Genomic DNA, 16039 nt, shown 5'->3' with positions numbered 1-16039 from the left:
TGCGTGTGTGTGTGTGTGTGTGTGTGTGTGTGTGTGTGTGTGTTCCTTTTCCCTCAGCAGTCCTTGACTGGGGTCCTGCAGTGTAGTGGTGGGGATGACCATCTCCCATTCTTTGCCCCCACCAGTTCCAAATTAGCTTCTAGTCCTGGTCCTTTTACTCTGAGATGCCATCTCAGTGGGACATTATTCAGGCAGGTGACCATGGCGTGTAGAAATTCCATAAACATCCAAGGGATGATGGGCAGGTTAAAGAGAACAGATGGCTTGTTTTTGAGTTCATAAACGCTTAGACTTCCCTGACGCAGTCCAATCCCTTTGTAGCATCTAAAAGCAGAGAGCAGGAAACAGCCTCTGCGGTGTCAGACAGGTTTGCTGTTAAGTGTGTGTGCACTTCAAAACCGGAGTAATTTTCTTTCATTCTTTTTTATCCTGTAGATCGCCAGTACCTACTGCAACATCTTTTCTCCCTACACAGCGACTCCAGCTTGGGAGGGCAGGGCCAGGGTTGTCACAGCTTCCCCTGTGGTGTCTGCCTGCCAAGCACAGCTCTGGAGTTAGCCCTGGGTGTGAGGTGAGAAAGAGATTGCATGGTCTGGTTTTTTTCATTCCCTTGGGCAGGTGTCTAGCCCACAGTTTGGGCATGTACACCCCCCTGCTGGAACCCCAAGCAGGCTAGCCTGCTCTGAAGCTGTGGTGATTTAACCTCCATCGCAGCACTGACATTGGGTTGGGAGCCCCCCTTAAAATTCTCCCCAGTTCTGTTTTTAACCAAGTGTGTTCTTCTGTAACCTAGTTTTCTCTTTTTCCTACACTGTCTGCCCTTGTCAGTTCTCCCTCTCCTCCCACCTAAGCAGGCACCTCGCAGAAAATTTAGATTAGCTATTTAGACAGTGAGTTGACAGCTGAATGTAATTCCTGCCGCCATTTGATGTAAGCTTGCTTTCTGCTTCCACTGGGGTTTTTCTTGGCCTCAATGGAAGGGGTCACTCAGAGGTTCCCCTGTAGTGGAAGTTTGGAGAGCTCATGCCATTGGCTCACTGTGGTCTTAGGGGCCCTTGATGTGTACATGCCTCTCTGGGTGGCTGCCCAAGCAGTGGTCCCAACTGTATGGTGTTTGTCTTTCTGCTTTTCAGATTCTCTCCAGAGGCTGCATCTCGGCGAGGGCTGAGCACAGCAGAGATGAATGCAGTAGAGGCTATTCACAGAGCTGTGGAATTTAATCCGCACGTGCCAAAAGTGAGTCTGTGGATCCCCCAGGAGCTCATTATGAGAGCAGAGAAAAAGCATTGCTGACCACAATGTCATGTCCTCAGGATGCCCAGTTTAAAACAGCGAATCACAACCAACAATGTTGGGACCTGTGCAGTCTATTGGCGTTAAGCCTTATTTTTGAGCAAAAACTACACTCAAGGGAACTCCATGCTGGTTTTCAGAGTAAAAATAATAAGGAAAATCAATAGACCTGGTTTAGGCAGGCCAGGCTCAAGAAGTTTGAAATTGGCTAAAGTAAAGATCCTAAGAGTTTGATGCATTTGATAGGAATTTCACACCAGTTGTAGTCTTACATGGGGCAAATTCTGGAAATAAACCTTGTGTGTAAAACTTGTAAAAATACCAACTAATGTGACATTCTGTGTCTCATTAAATAAATGATAGGCAATCAGTGCTGGCAAGAAAATAATAGGAAAAACTCCAGAGCATATCATGTTTTGATTTGTGAGTGCATAGAGGAAGTGGTCATCTTAGGTGTTAATCCCCATGATTCACCAACTGGTAAATGCTCAGTGCTTCTTACATAGTCTATTCTCAAGTTGATTTTAAGGGAATCAAGGTAAAGGATATTTCTGGCATCCTTTATTCATGAGATGGATATATAGTTAGAATTTCCCTGCAATTAAATATTTGCTTTGTGGTAGATATGTGCTGAGGATTAATTTCAGTCTATTGATGTTAAGCACATGTAGTCTCTAAGACCATTATTCCTGCAGTTCACATTAGGTATTATAAGGCATAAATCTTTTGACATATGTATGGTGAAGACCCACTGGTGAAGAATGACAAGGAAACACTGCTTGTGTTGTTAGAGTATAGAAAGAGGGCAGGGCACGTGAATGTGTGTAGTATGAATGAGGATTTACGGAGTTACCCACTTTATTTTGTTGATATTGAAAGTGGTAGAGATAAGTGATCTAATATCATTCTTGAGGTTTGACTCAAGTCAATATCATGATTTTGCTTAACAGGAAATTGAAGAGAGGTGTACAGTGCCATTTTTGCATAAGGATGTGTTTAGCTGCTCTAGTTCTGATGGCTAATCAGCAAAGTATATGCAGGGACTTAAGGGCTATATGTGGGATGCTATAGGCATGCATCCTTATACAATATTTTGTGCCTAAGCCAAAATGTTTATTGAACTTTGATTAAAATTTTAAACTAATCATAAAAATTGTCCAGGATTACAATAAACTAAAGTTATCTGTTAATATTTATTGAATACTACCCTCTAACTTCAGAACTATTTTGTAAGCACAAATAAGGCACTTTAAAAAAAATTACTATTTTTATTTTATGTGTATGCATGTATTGCCTGCATGTAGGTAAGTACACCTGTGTTGTACAATGCCTGAGGAGGTCAGAAGAGGCTGTCGGATCCCCTGGGACTGGAATTATGGACAGTTGTTAGCTGCCATGTGGGTGCTGGGATTCAAACCCAGGTCTTCTGCAAGAACGAGTGTTCTTAACCGCTGAGTCATCTCTCCAGCCCCCAAATAAGGCAGTTTTATAGGACACATTGAGCAATAGGATCCTCATTCTGGATGGAAAACTTGGGTTCAAGTTCTGGTTGTCATTTACCAGCTACAGAACCTTGGGCTTGGCAACTCTCAACTTTTCTTTCAAATGAAGATTAAAAAATACAAGCCCTGTCTAGCTTCTGTGATACGGATCAAGTGAGAAAAAATATTTGAAGTTTTTGCAAAACACTTGAACACATGTATTTATAGATGCTTAAATTTATTGGTAATTGGTTGTTGGACACTCCTCAAATCTAAGAACCAAGACTTACTTTTTCCAGCCGTCCTAATGAGAGCCCTGTACTCTTGAGGCACAAGACAGAAAATCTGTAAAGTTCTTGTTGGTTATATATTTTGATGAAGTTGTTATTTAATTCTATGATAATGTTCTGAAATGGTTAATTAAGCTCCAGAAAATTATTTAAAGCCCTTAGGATAGTTCAAAGCTGCTGTGGAAGATTTTTGACAGTTTATATATACTCTTGCCAAATAGAATTATTCTAAAAGTGGAAACATTTCAAATACCAATGTTTTAATTGGCATATGGTAATTGTACCTATTTATGGGATACAGCATGGCATTTCAGTATATGTATACAATGTATAATGGTCATATCAGGGAAATTGGTATATCTGTCATCTCAGACACACAGCATTTCTTTGGGAACATTTCAAATATTTGATCTCATTCAATTTTCTAATCATGAAACAGAAGAGAATGTATTAGACTTTTAATCACTATGGCAAAATACCTGACATTACAATGGGGGAAATTAATGATTTTTGGCTCAAGTTTTTAGGGGTTTTAGTCCATCATGGTAAAGAGAACATGACAGCCAGGAAGGGGGGGGAGGTGGTGGTAGAGAAAGAAAGAGAAGAAGAGAGGTGGGGAGAGGGAGAGGGAGATATTGATTGATTCATGGTGGGTCTTCTCCCTTTAGTCCTCTTTGAAAAATGCCTTCAGGCACTGAGAATTTAACCAATCTTCTAGGTGCTTCTCCAATCACATTGACAGTCAAGATGAACTATCATGAGTTCACCCCTTGTTCATATATAAACACATCTCCTAAGTCATAATAATTGCCCCTGGTTCCCAAAGGCTCATTTCCATCAATTTCTAAAATGTGTGTGCATGCATGTGTGTGTGTGTGTGTGTGTGTGTGTTTGTTTGTATATGTTCGTATGTGTGTGAGTGCATGTATATTTGTGGGTACACATGCATCAGAGGCTAGAGGACAACCTTGGGTGTTGTTCCTCATGTGCCATTACCTTTTTTGTTGTGTGGTTTTTGTTTTCAGACAAGGTCTCTCTCTGCCCTGGAACTTGCCAAGTAGGCTAGGCTGACTGCCCAGAAAGCCCCAGGGATCTACCTGTCTCCACTTCCCCAGCACTGAGATTGCAAGTGCTGCCACCACATCCAGCTCTTTATTTTTTTGTGTGTATATGTGTGGAGGGGGTTCTGAGGATCACACTTATGTCCTCTTGCTTGTAACACAAGAACTTTATAAACTGAGCTATCTCCCTAATCTTCATGTCCATCTGATAATACAAAATACATTTAGGCCAGGTGTGGTGGCACACACCTTTAATCCCAGCACTTGGAGGCAGAGGCAGGTGGATCTCTGTGAGTTTGAGACCAGCCTGGTCTACATAGTGAGTTCCAGGCCATTAGGGAGACCTTGACTCAAAAGGACCCTCCCCACCAAAATGCTATCACCAAGTGTGTTAATAGTCTAACATGTTCAAAAGCCCAAATTCAAAGTCTCCTCTGAGAAGAACATGGACTCTTAGCCTTGAACTCCTGTAATTAAAAAAAAAAAGATTTCAAGGGCTGGAGAGATGGTTCAGCAGTTAAGGGCACTGGCTATTCTTGGAAAAGACTTGGGTTCCAGTTCCAGCATCTACATGGCTAAAAACTATCTGTAGCTCCAGTTCCAAGGGATATGATGACCTCTTCTGGATTCCATGGGCACTGCACAACACAGGTGCACTAACAAACATGCAGGCATAGCACTCGTACACATAAAATAAAAACAAATTTAAAAAATTTTTAAAAAACCAGGTTATATACTTCCAGTATATAGTAGCACAAAGTTAGCATTCCTGTTTCAAAAGGACAGAATAGGAAAATACAGAGGAGGGATTAGACCAAAGCAGGACTCAAACCCTCAAACCTAGGCAAATATTAAATCTTGAAACTCCCTGTTTGGTATCCAAATCACATGGTGTCGTGATATAAATTGCAAGGACTTTGACAGCCCTACCTCTATGACTTTGCTGGCTGTAGTCCACAGGGCCTTTTTCTTGGACTGGCTCTACTCACTGCCTACAGCTTTCCTTTTCCAATGTTCCCAGTTCCTGCTATCTAATTTCTCAAAGTCTCAGTTGCATCTTTTCCTTTACTATCACATTATCACAGTTTCATTCATCACCCTCTCCGGGGCTACCTGCAGGGAACCTGACCCTGTCACATATTGCCTAGCCTCTCAGACCTTCTTTAGGAGTTAGTGTAGAAATTTCCATGATCCATAACTCTAGTTTTCTGTATATTTGCAAAATTAGCATAATGTGAATGATGCTAATATCTGTCAACTTAAGCAGTAGCCAAGCCCCCTTGGACCATAGCCGCAGCCTGAGTCCCTAGGTGGCTGAACATGAGAAAACACTTTCTTTGGTCACTCTGTTAAGCACCATGGGCTAAAGATTCTGTTTCTCAAAGCAAAACCTTTCAAATGAGTTAAAACCTTTATAGTATTAAGCCTGGGATAATTGGGGGCTAGGACATTTCTACAATATCCTCAAAGCATCTTTCCTACTGTTTTGATGGGAAGTATTTGGTTTCTTTTTAATGACCATGCCATATTTTCTTTGGTGTCAGATTTATACATGACTTTTATGGGAAAACCTGTTTTTAAAAGTTCTAATCAAAATTTTCACTGTAAACTTGGCTAAAAGCAGCAAGCAATAACCATGCTACCATCTGATTTATGGGCTACCTGGAAATTTCTTCCACTAGATGACTTACTAGCCTACCACCTTTAAACTCAGCCTGCTTTACATACAGTATTAAGACAAGGATAAAATTTAGACAAATTCTTTGTCACAATGTATCATAATTAACTTCTAGTCCAGTTCCCAAGAGTATTCCCATCTGAAACCTCATGAACATAGGTTTTACTGTCTCCATTCCTGTAGGCATTTTGGCCTTATGAACTTCTATCAGAATTGTCTATTAAGTTGTGCGTACAACATTCTAGGTATTCTCTAGCCTAGTTCTCAAAACTTTGCCAAATATCTGCCACAAACCAATCCTAAAGTCTTCTAAACCACATAGATAGATAGTCACAGAAATGATTCCACTTCTCTGGTACCACTTTTCTGTGTTAGAGTTATTGCCCCTGTGCAAAATACCTGGTGAAACCAATTAAGAGGAAGGATTATTTATTTTGACATATAGTTTTAATCTGTCATGGCGGGAGGAGCACAGCAGAATGTAGCAGCTCCCACTATGGCAGCCATGAAAGAAGGAAATGGAGAGAGAAAGTGGGGGAGGGAGGGAAATGGAGGAAGAGAGAGAGGGGAGCAGGAACAAAGGAGGGAGAAAGGGAAGGAGGTAAGGAAAGAAAGAGAAAGAGAGGAAGAAAGAAACAGAGAAAGAGAGAAATGAATATATTTATGCTACTTAGCTTTCTCCTTTGCTACTTTTATTTCATCAGGACCCCCAGCCTGTGAGATGTTGCTGCCACATTCAGGGCAGGTCTTTTCTTAGTTAATCCTCTCTGGAAATGCTCTTACAACACACCCAGAAATATGGCTTACTAATCTCCTAAGTGTTCAACCCAGTCAAGTTACAAGATTAATCATCATATATAGAGTACCTAGATTCACTTATTTTTCATCAGTTTTACTTTATTGGTGATTGTGCTGATGGGGAAGTTTTTCATCTATTTACGTTTCCACAGGCTAAGGTCTTTGTTCAGAATTAATCACAAAACTCTGGTACAAATGGTATATTCAGGGTGCTCCAAACACTTTTTTCACAGACTCTGCTTGCCAATACTTTAGCAAACACACATGTGCACAAATTTTACCTTGATAGGCAAACAATAGCTTAATTCCTATAAGCTCTTAAATGCATGGAATAAGAAGGGGCATTAAAGATCAACTAGGTTTTCTCTTTGTTCTCCATGTTTTCCTCATTATAATATTATGATAATTATTTTCATTTCTGTGCAAAATTTTTATATACTCGCATTTATTTTCCACAACAACACTGTTAGCTCTGTTGTTTTGGTATCCCTGTTATATAGATGAGGGCAGTAAATGTTTCATGAGGCTAAGAAAACTGTTTTATGGTCAGACAGCAAATAAGTGACAGCCTGAATTGATTCTGGATCACCTACTCTTAAATATCATCTTCCACTGCCTCTCAAATCCCACCAGGAGCCAGAGCCTAGGCTTGAACCCTGCAATTGATGGTGAGCACATTACCTCCCAAGACATTTAATTCCTTATGGACAATTCAGATTTTTGGAGATAGTTTACTTAATCACTTTAATGGCTTTTTTTCTTTATCACAGGAAGTTGTCATTAGCTCACATGAGTTTCTTGAGCATGTACATATACTTCTACCTAATTATAATCTACTTGTAAGTAGGAAAATTATATGTCCAAGAATGTCCAAGAGCTGCCTTCCTTCCATTTGCAGAGTAGTCTCATTTAGTAGCCCATTAAGTAAAGGTACAGGGGAAATATTTCCCTATCTAATGATAATTATTAGTTTTCTGGCTCAGGAGGATGACCCTTAGGAATTCTCTTCGAGTAGAATAGGGAATAAAGGTTGTTCACCTCAGACCTGGGAAGTTAGTAATAAAAACAGTAAAAGGCCACAGGTCTGTATTAGAAAGGTGAGCCTCTCAATTGAGTTGTTGAATGTTAGAAATGAGGATTTCTGAAGTCTTAGATTCTTTCTAGCAGATTAATGAGGAGGGAGAAGCCACATAGATCCAGCATTATATCCAATCAAAAACTTGCTGGTTGTACATACACTAGATGTGCCACTATTGCACCAGCAGGACCATCTTGTTTGGCATGTTGCTAGTACAACACATGGGTCTGTTGTTGAGCAGAATTATAGGGGGGCAGTTCTCCCCCAGCCATCTGCATACCGCTTTCTGGCACCATGAAACCACCCATCCAATGGCAGGTAACTTCCAGCTTAGTCTAAGCTTGATTTCTCCCTTTCCTGTGCTCACATCATGCAGTGTCTTCAGCAATAGGGGTTTTCTGTCCACTTCTGGTGTATAACCAACATTATTGGCAGTGGCCTTTATTGTTTTGGGGCCCTCTAGGGCACCTCAGGCCATTTTGAGTTGTTTTTATATATGGTATCAGATAGTGGTCCAGTTTCCCCACCATCATTTGTTGACACAAATGATTTACTTCTTCACTCCCCCTTTGTAGATATCATGTTAACACTACAGGTCAACCACTCTGTGGTAAACCCCTTTGGACACAAGGATTATTCAGTTTTTAGTAATTTAAGATTAGATTTACAGATTAGGAATGACTAAATCAACCATGAAAGCATTTGAAGGCTTTTGACACATTGCCAAATTGTTTATTTTGGTAATTTATATCAATTATTAATGTGACAGAGTCTAGAATCACCTAGGAGACAAGCCTCTGAACATGCCTGTGAGGGATTATCTAGATTAGTTCAATTCTGGATATGCTTCTCAGAGATTATCTAGATTGGATTAATTGAGATGGGAAGGACCTACCTTAACCATGGGTGGCACCATTCCATGGGATGGAATCCTGAAATGAGTAAAAAGCTGAGGACCAGCAGTCCTCTCTCTCCTTCCTGACTGTTGTTTCCTGCTCCTGCCACCATGAATTACTTACCACAATGGACTGTATTCTTGGACTGTGAGCCAGAATAGACCCTTCCTCCCTAAAGTTGTTCTTGTCAGGGAAAAGCAACTAAAGAAAGAATTTTATTTTTTGCCAAAAAAATTTTTTTAATCAGTTTACATTTCCCCTAGCATGTAGTTTCTTCATCATCTCATCACCATCATTAAACAATTTGCTTAAAAAAGAAAGAATAACAACAGCCATTTATGAATTTATTAAATACCAAAAGAATTTTTGTTCTTGTAATTTGCATTTCTTTGATACTGCTAGTAAGGTAGAACATTGTTTGGCTGTTTATATTCATTGTTTTTAAATTATCAGGCCCATTATATAAAATTTATGTCATTACTAGAGAAATACATAGAAAGTACTTGCATCATAGGGCTGATGGCAGGTAAGTAGAATTATCTCATACAATGCTCAGCACATGCCCAGTACACATTGGTCTCTTTGTCATTTCTTCCCTTTTTACCCTTAGCTCCTTTTCTATGATTTCAGTCTGGGTGGAAATAGAGGATGTTCAGAAACACATTAGTAGGTATTTTGGGGGCCACTTTAACCCAGAGAAGGACAACCAAAAAGTGTAACTGTGGCCACCAGTACTCTGAAAGTTCCTTCAAGTCTCCAGATTTTCTGTAGTGCTGTATCTTGTTCTGATTCCAACTGTTGTTTCCAGGGACAGCTATTGTTTTCCAGAGATTTGGCAGCCTAGAGCTGCTTGGTAAATCCATTGTTCATGATAAACTGAAAGTTGCCCATTTCTGACCTGTTTATATTCTTGTGAGAGCATAGAACCATCCCTAGTCCCTGCCCTCCTAGCTCTGCCAAGCCCTCTATAACAGCATTAACACTTTGTCTAGGATGGAACATCTGTATTCCGCTCCCCCCCAGCCCCTCTCTCCTTCCCCATATGCCCTAGGGTGAATGAGGTTGCCTCATAGAGCATCTTTGCTCTTTCTACCTTCATTATCCCTGCAATGTTGAAGCAAGATATTCCTTCTGTTAGCAAACTGTCTTTTATTTTTAACAAATAACAGTGATTGCCCCAACAAAATGTTTCCAGTTTCTGCTAAGTTTTGACTCTCCCCCAAGTCTTCTTGCTGCTGCTCATTTTTGTTCCTAAGGACAGGAGTTAGGCTGTTGGAATGATGCCTTTCAGCTCAGGCCCCAGGACAGCAGGAACACTGGGAGTGGAAGACACAGAAGTAGTAGGGAAACCTCCCTTATGGTGAACTATGTGATCAGAGGTTCCAGTACCCAGAGCCTTACAGGAAGTAAAGGCCATCTGAAAGCCATCAGATGCTTCTTTCAGACCAGGTGATAAGTCTGGAGTCTCCCAGCGGTGCTCACTCATCAGTGCTCTCCTCCTTGCCCTCATACTCTCTAGATTGGTGTCCAGAGGGAATGCTGTCATGCTCTAGAAGAGAAATTCTCCATTTTCTTCTATCACCTGGAAGCTACATACCTGACTAGGTCTCCAGTCAACAACAGCTTGTTAGATCTGTTTACTTAACCAGTATGATTCTGCTCTAATAGAATGACCAGGAGCCATCCCCCAACTTTACTTCATCATAGAAGGGATAATCTTGCTGCTATTCACTAGGTTCTATATTTATTCTCCAAAGGTATCCAATTTTGCAGGTGAATTTTTCCACCCCAATAGTGCACTCAGATTCATTTAGAGAATACATACTATGCATAAAAGCACCAGAACACTGGTCACAACAGGATCTGCCCTCTCAAGGAGAGTAAAGACCAGGCAATGGCCCTGAGATACAGGTAGCATATTGCTGGGCCCCATAGAACAGAGGCATCTAGCGCACACTCAGCACTGGCACAGATAACATGGATACAGTGTAACCCCTAGAAGCCAGGTCCTTATCTTGCTGTTAAAAATATGTGCATGCCTTTAATCCCAGCACTTGGGAGGCAGAGGCAGGCGGATCTTTGTGAGTTCGACACCAGCCTGGGCTACATAGTGAGTTCCAGGACAGCTGTAGCTACAGGGAGACCCTGTCTCAAAAAAGACAAAAAAACAAACAAAAAAATATTCTTCAGTGGCACACACCTGTAGTCCCGGCACTTGGGAGGCAGAGGCAGGTGGACCTCTGTAAGTTCAAGGCCAGCCTGGTCTACATAGTGAGTTCCAGGACAGCTGGGGCTACAGGGAGACCCTGCTTCAAAAAGACACACAAAAAATATTCTTCGGGGCAGCAATGTGGAGTGTCCTGACTATATATGGAATACACAGGTCATCTGCTCAGCTCTGAAAACTGAGTATGCAGAACCCCAGAATTGAGTCTTGGCTGATATGAAAGTCTGACTTCCAGTCAGTGTCACCGAAGGGCTCCCAGGTCCCAGGTCCTTTTCTCCACAGCACAGTCCCTTACTGCTCAGCTTACACTTAAACCACTCACAGTACTTTAGCTTTCATTTCTATAGACGCTTGAAAATGGAAACCAACATTTTACCACCTAATGCAGACATTTGTGAATCCTTAATGAATAAAGCAAGTGAAAATAGAGCTACTCTGTTTGAATCTAGATGAATCTGGGTGAATCTGGATGAATTTGGTTGAATCTGGATGAAGAGTCAGTGTGTTAGTAAGCTTTCCATCACTGTAATAAAATAACTGAGATAATCAACTTGTAAGATGGAAAGATTTATTTTATCTCACAGTTTTAGCAGTTTCAGTCCATGGTTGGTCGTCTGTTGCTTTTAGGTCTGTGGTGAGACAATACTTCATGGTAGGAGCTCATGGAGGAGGAAACTGCATATCTCATGGGGACTGAGGAGAATCAAAGAAAAACAGAAAGGGACTGGGATCCCTGAAGCCCCTCTTAGAGGTTCTGCCCTCTCCACTAGCTCTATGGACTGAAGAGCAAACCTTTTACACATGGTTTGGGTTTGTATTCAGACTGTAGCACCCAGAAGACCAAATCACCTATGCATAGTTTAGAGAAGAGCAGATGTCTAAAAACCACTACTACCACAGAAACTCCCAAGTACCTAAGGCCCCATACCCTGAACACTACAGGCAGGCCTAAGGAGTCAGTGCCAGGATGTTGTAGATGGAGCTATTACAGGAGAAAAGTCAAGAAAAATCACCAGTTGTGGCTGAAAGCTTTTGTCTTAGTCTTGCCTAGAATCTCAGAATCACCGTACCATGTGTCCTTCTCACTGGGCATCCTAGGGGGCAGGGTGGGGACATTGGCAGTCCATGAGGGTAAAATGCTTACCATATTCCTTAAACTTATTTTACTCATAGGCTAGCCTGGACTAATCAGAATATTGAATTGAGGACCTCATCTAACAGATACTTGGTTTTTGTTTATGTTTAAAAAATGTTTTATTATTTCTATTTTGTGTGTATGAGTGTATTGCCTGTATGTGTATAAGTGTACCCCTGTCATTGTGCAGTGTCCATGGAGTTCAGAAGAAGGTGTCGGATCCCTTGGAACTGGAGTTACAGAGAGTTGTTAGCCACCATGTGGGTGCTGGGAATCCAACCTAGGTCCCCTGAAAGAGCAGTCAGTGTTCATAACTGCTGAGCAATCTCTCCAGCCCCCTTGTTTATTTTTAAAAATAAAGATAAAATGAACTTTTATTGTATCTTTTTACTTTTGTATTGAATTTTGCAATTTTCATGCAATGTAACTTGATGATACCTCCCCTATCTCTACCTTCTCTTATTCCCCCCCACCCAATTTAATGTAGTCTATTATACATATAATAAGGCCTATAGAGTCTTAATTTATGTCTCCAAATGTCCTTCAGTGTGGGTTCATCCATTGGAGCTGGGTTAACCAAGAGTCCCATGCTTGAAAGAGTCTGTCTCTCTCCCTCCCAGCAGTCATCTATTGCCACAATTTCCTTAAATGGGATTAGAGCTTCTTACCTACTTCCTCATGTCTATGCTGGGACTTTTTGTGCTTTGAGCTTGCATGGGACTTGTGCATGCTGTCACCATTGCTGTGAGTTCATATAAGTAACTAACCAGCTGTCTGGAAAACTCTTGTTTCCTTGTGATTGTTTACCACCACTGGCTCTTATAGTCTTTTCGTTCCCTCTTCCACAATGATTCCTGAGCCTTGGGAGCAGAAGTTTGAAATGGTGTCTTATTCAGGGATAAACACTGTGCAGCCTTTTGTTTTCTGAATGCTGACCAGTTGTGGGTTTCTGTGTTCATCACCATCTGTTGCTTAAGGAAACGTCTCTGGTAAGAGTTGAGAGATGCATTAATCTATGAGTATGACAATAAGTCATTAAGAGACAGTTTAATACAGTAACTAGTAGAAAACTAGTGTTAGGTTCTTCCCTATGTGGCCTTAGGTTCCTAAGCCTGATATGAGTGTCACGTATGGGCTCAATCCTAGGAAGTGGACCTTAAAGTCAATCAAAAAATGGTTGGTTACGCCTATAATATTTGTGCCACTATTGTACTGGTGGTTATATCTTGCCAAGTCAGTTGTTACTGTAGTTCATGGGATTCACTGATGGGTAAGGATGATGATGATTTTTTCCCACCGGTTGCTTGTCTAGCACTTTCCAGCACTATGAACACTAGCCAGTAGAGATGAGGCTCTGAAGTCAGCACTAGCTTGATTTCTCATTTTTTTTCTACAGCTCATATATGTAGTATCTTCAGCAATATGGTCTTACCATCCAGTTCTGGTGGGTAACCAAGAGCAGGGGCAATGGCCACAGATACTTAGTTTTTATATTAAAGTCTAGGGTATGGGAAGACATGAGAAAATAGGGGGAAGAATTAAAACTGTTATGAGAGAAATGCATTCCCATCCAAATTTTTTTTTCAAAAAACTTATCTATTATTAATTTAGAAACTCATTTCATAGGGATCTTGAGAGGCTTGTGGAAGAAAACATCCTGGTAATTGTATATGCTAATGGAGTGTCTACAGGACATTGTTAGAATGATGGACATTTCATTTCTGCAAACACTAAAGCAATCCTCCCTTTGTATCTTGATAGGGTTGATTGACAGAGTATAAAATTGCTTTTTAATCCAATTTAGGAAATAATGTGTGTAGTGGGCTTTAGCATTTAAAAATGCTTGAAGCGTGGAAGCAGAAATTCAAAATAGCCTGGCAGATTGTCTGTGATATTGTATATCAATGGCACATTTCAGAAATATTATTTCAATATAAGTTTCTTTGAATTGAGTCGTATTTTGTTCCAAAGCATTTTTGGATCAGAGTAAGGAGATGTATTGTGGAAATATGACTCAGAGAAGTGAACAGAAAACAGTTTTTAAGTTACATTTCTCAAGAATAAAGTTTCTAAGAGATCTCTTTAACAGAAAGTGCTGCAACTGTTTCCACCAAGGTCTCCATAGCCAAGGGTGCCAAAGCTACCAACCTCAGCACCAGATCCTTTGTCTTCTTCTTAAATCTCATCTTGTTCTTTCTCTCCTCAACAATTAGTTCACTGACAGATTTCCACAACACCTTTTCTTTGGAAAGTGTTAAACATTAAACCCAGGGTCTCTTGCACGCTAAACCTGCACTCTATGAATAAGCCATACACATCCTCTGGTCACTTCTTACTACTTGCACTATCATTCATAGTGCAGTCTCAGCTCCACAGCTCCATCATTCCTGAACTATACGTTCTGCCCTTTCTACTTCTTCATGCTGGTTTTAGGAGGAGCCCTCTCCATTCTTGCTTAAAACTCTCCTGGAAAATTTCATGGGCTCCCATAGCCTAGCTCCTGCTTCTGTTCTGGATCACCTGAATCTGTCTTCAACTTCTCTAGCAGGCTCTAGAGCTGGCATCTGCATCCCATGGACCACCTCTTCAGAAATGTTCTGCAGAACTTCAAACTCTACTTGTCACCTTCCCACTGCTAAATTAGTTCTTCCTCTAGTGCTATAACTCCAGCTAAGGATCTTCTGCTAGTCTAGATTCTTAAGCAACATGTATTCACAGTCAACATTGATTCCTCTTCTCACTCTCATATTCTGTCAGACACTAAGTCCTGGGGAAGTCCCTTTCCCTTCCATCAGTTTCCCTTGGGCCATGCCAGGAGGTTTCTATGACTTTGATAACTTCTGCCTCTTCGTTGCCTGTTGGTTTCACACTGGATTCCCTCTTCTCTCAAAATATTATTCCTGATAGCCTGCTGTAGGGGTTTTTGATCCTTCTAGAGCCTGTAAGGATTCCTCGGACCTCTCTTGGGTCTTTCCACATACCCCCAGATTTTTTTATCACATGTTCCAGATGTTTCTTTTTTAAACCTTTGAACATAGTTTTCTGTGTCTGAAAGTTTGAAAACCATACAGTAACTCCAAAGTAAAGGGCATATGCTGGAGGAAGTCTTGGGCATCCTTTTCCTGGTTCTCTTCCTTGGAGAATAGCAGAAAGGGTAAGTTTCAATGCCAGTTCTACCCCATGCAACTTGTAAAACCCTGGGCAAGCTACTTAACCAGCTGAACCTCCAGTTTCCCCATGAGTCACTAAGGTGATCCTTAACATGTGTTAATGTAGGTGATTATGGGGCATCAAGGACCAAACTAGGGGTATAAACCTGATTTATGTTCATGCTATTGGTGTAGATTTTGGGTGTGTCCTCCCATGTCTGTGTCTTTGTGTAGGCTATGGATGCTCCCATGTCTGTGTACTTGGGAAGTATCATAAGCCCATCTCTGTCTCAGGGCACACTTTGGCTCTCTCATATCTTTCTTTGGGATATACTGTGGGCATTTGAATGTTTTTCCACATGAAACAAAGCAACTGATGAATTGTAAGTGAACCAGAGAGATACAAATGCTTATCACCAGGATTCGAAATGGCAGTTCATAGTGGCAGATGGCAGATAGGAGGAGGCTACAGAGGAACCCTCATGAAGGGTGCCTTATTCTCTGTGACAACATTAGCTGAATGAGCCAGAGTTACTTATGAAATTTTATCCGTGTGTGTGTGTGTGTGTGTGTGTGTGTGTGTGTGTGTTATTGAGTCTATGGAGCAAGCAACACTGAACTTCAACACATGTTGTTCTTATTTCAAATGGTACTATTTGTTTGTATTTAAATTCCAATTATGTATTTTTTTGAGCATTTCATACTTGAGTATACTGTATTTACATCATTTCTACCTCTCCTCCCTCCAACTTCTCCCCCAGATTTTTTTAAATAAATAATTTATTGAGAATTTCATACATGCATAGAAGGTGTTTTGATCAAATCCATGCCCACTCCCTCCCCTCCAACACCTCCCATATTTCCCCATCACTTTTTTCTGACAATTTCGTGTACTCGCTTTCTTTCAACAACAGGCATTTCTTAACATCCATATGCTATGTAGAAGCCTTTTG

The 16039-nt window shown here is 40.9% G+C and overlaps 1 protein-coding gene across 9 annotated transcripts in view; it reads left to right on the top strand.

The window, feature by feature from the left end:
* Positions 1-16039, top strand: part of St7 (suppression of tumorigenicity 7) — a 303239-nt gene that overhangs the window by 256682 nt on the left and 30518 nt on the right. For 7 of the 9 annotated variants that reach the window (XM_008837244.2, XM_017799164.2, XM_008837265.1 and 4 more), the window contains one exon: positions 1134-1236. In XM_008837244.2, coding sequence (XP_008835466.1) covers positions 1134-1236 — 103 coding nt within the window. Of the gene's footprint in view, positions 1-435; positions 572-1133; positions 1237-16039 lie in introns of all 9 variants that reach the window. The other 2 variants (XR_003850197.1, XR_003850196.1) reach the window with 1 other exon arrangement.

The sequence above is a fragment of the Nannospalax galili genome, unplaced genomic scaffold (genome assembly GCF_000622305.1).
Source record: "Nannospalax galili isolate Female #2095 unplaced genomic scaffold, S.galili_v1.0 scaffold171, whole genome shotgun sequence".
NCBI lineage: Eukaryota > Metazoa > Chordata > Mammalia > Rodentia > Spalacidae > Nannospalax > Nannospalax galili.
This window is presented reverse-complemented; position numbering and strand designations above follow the sequence as displayed.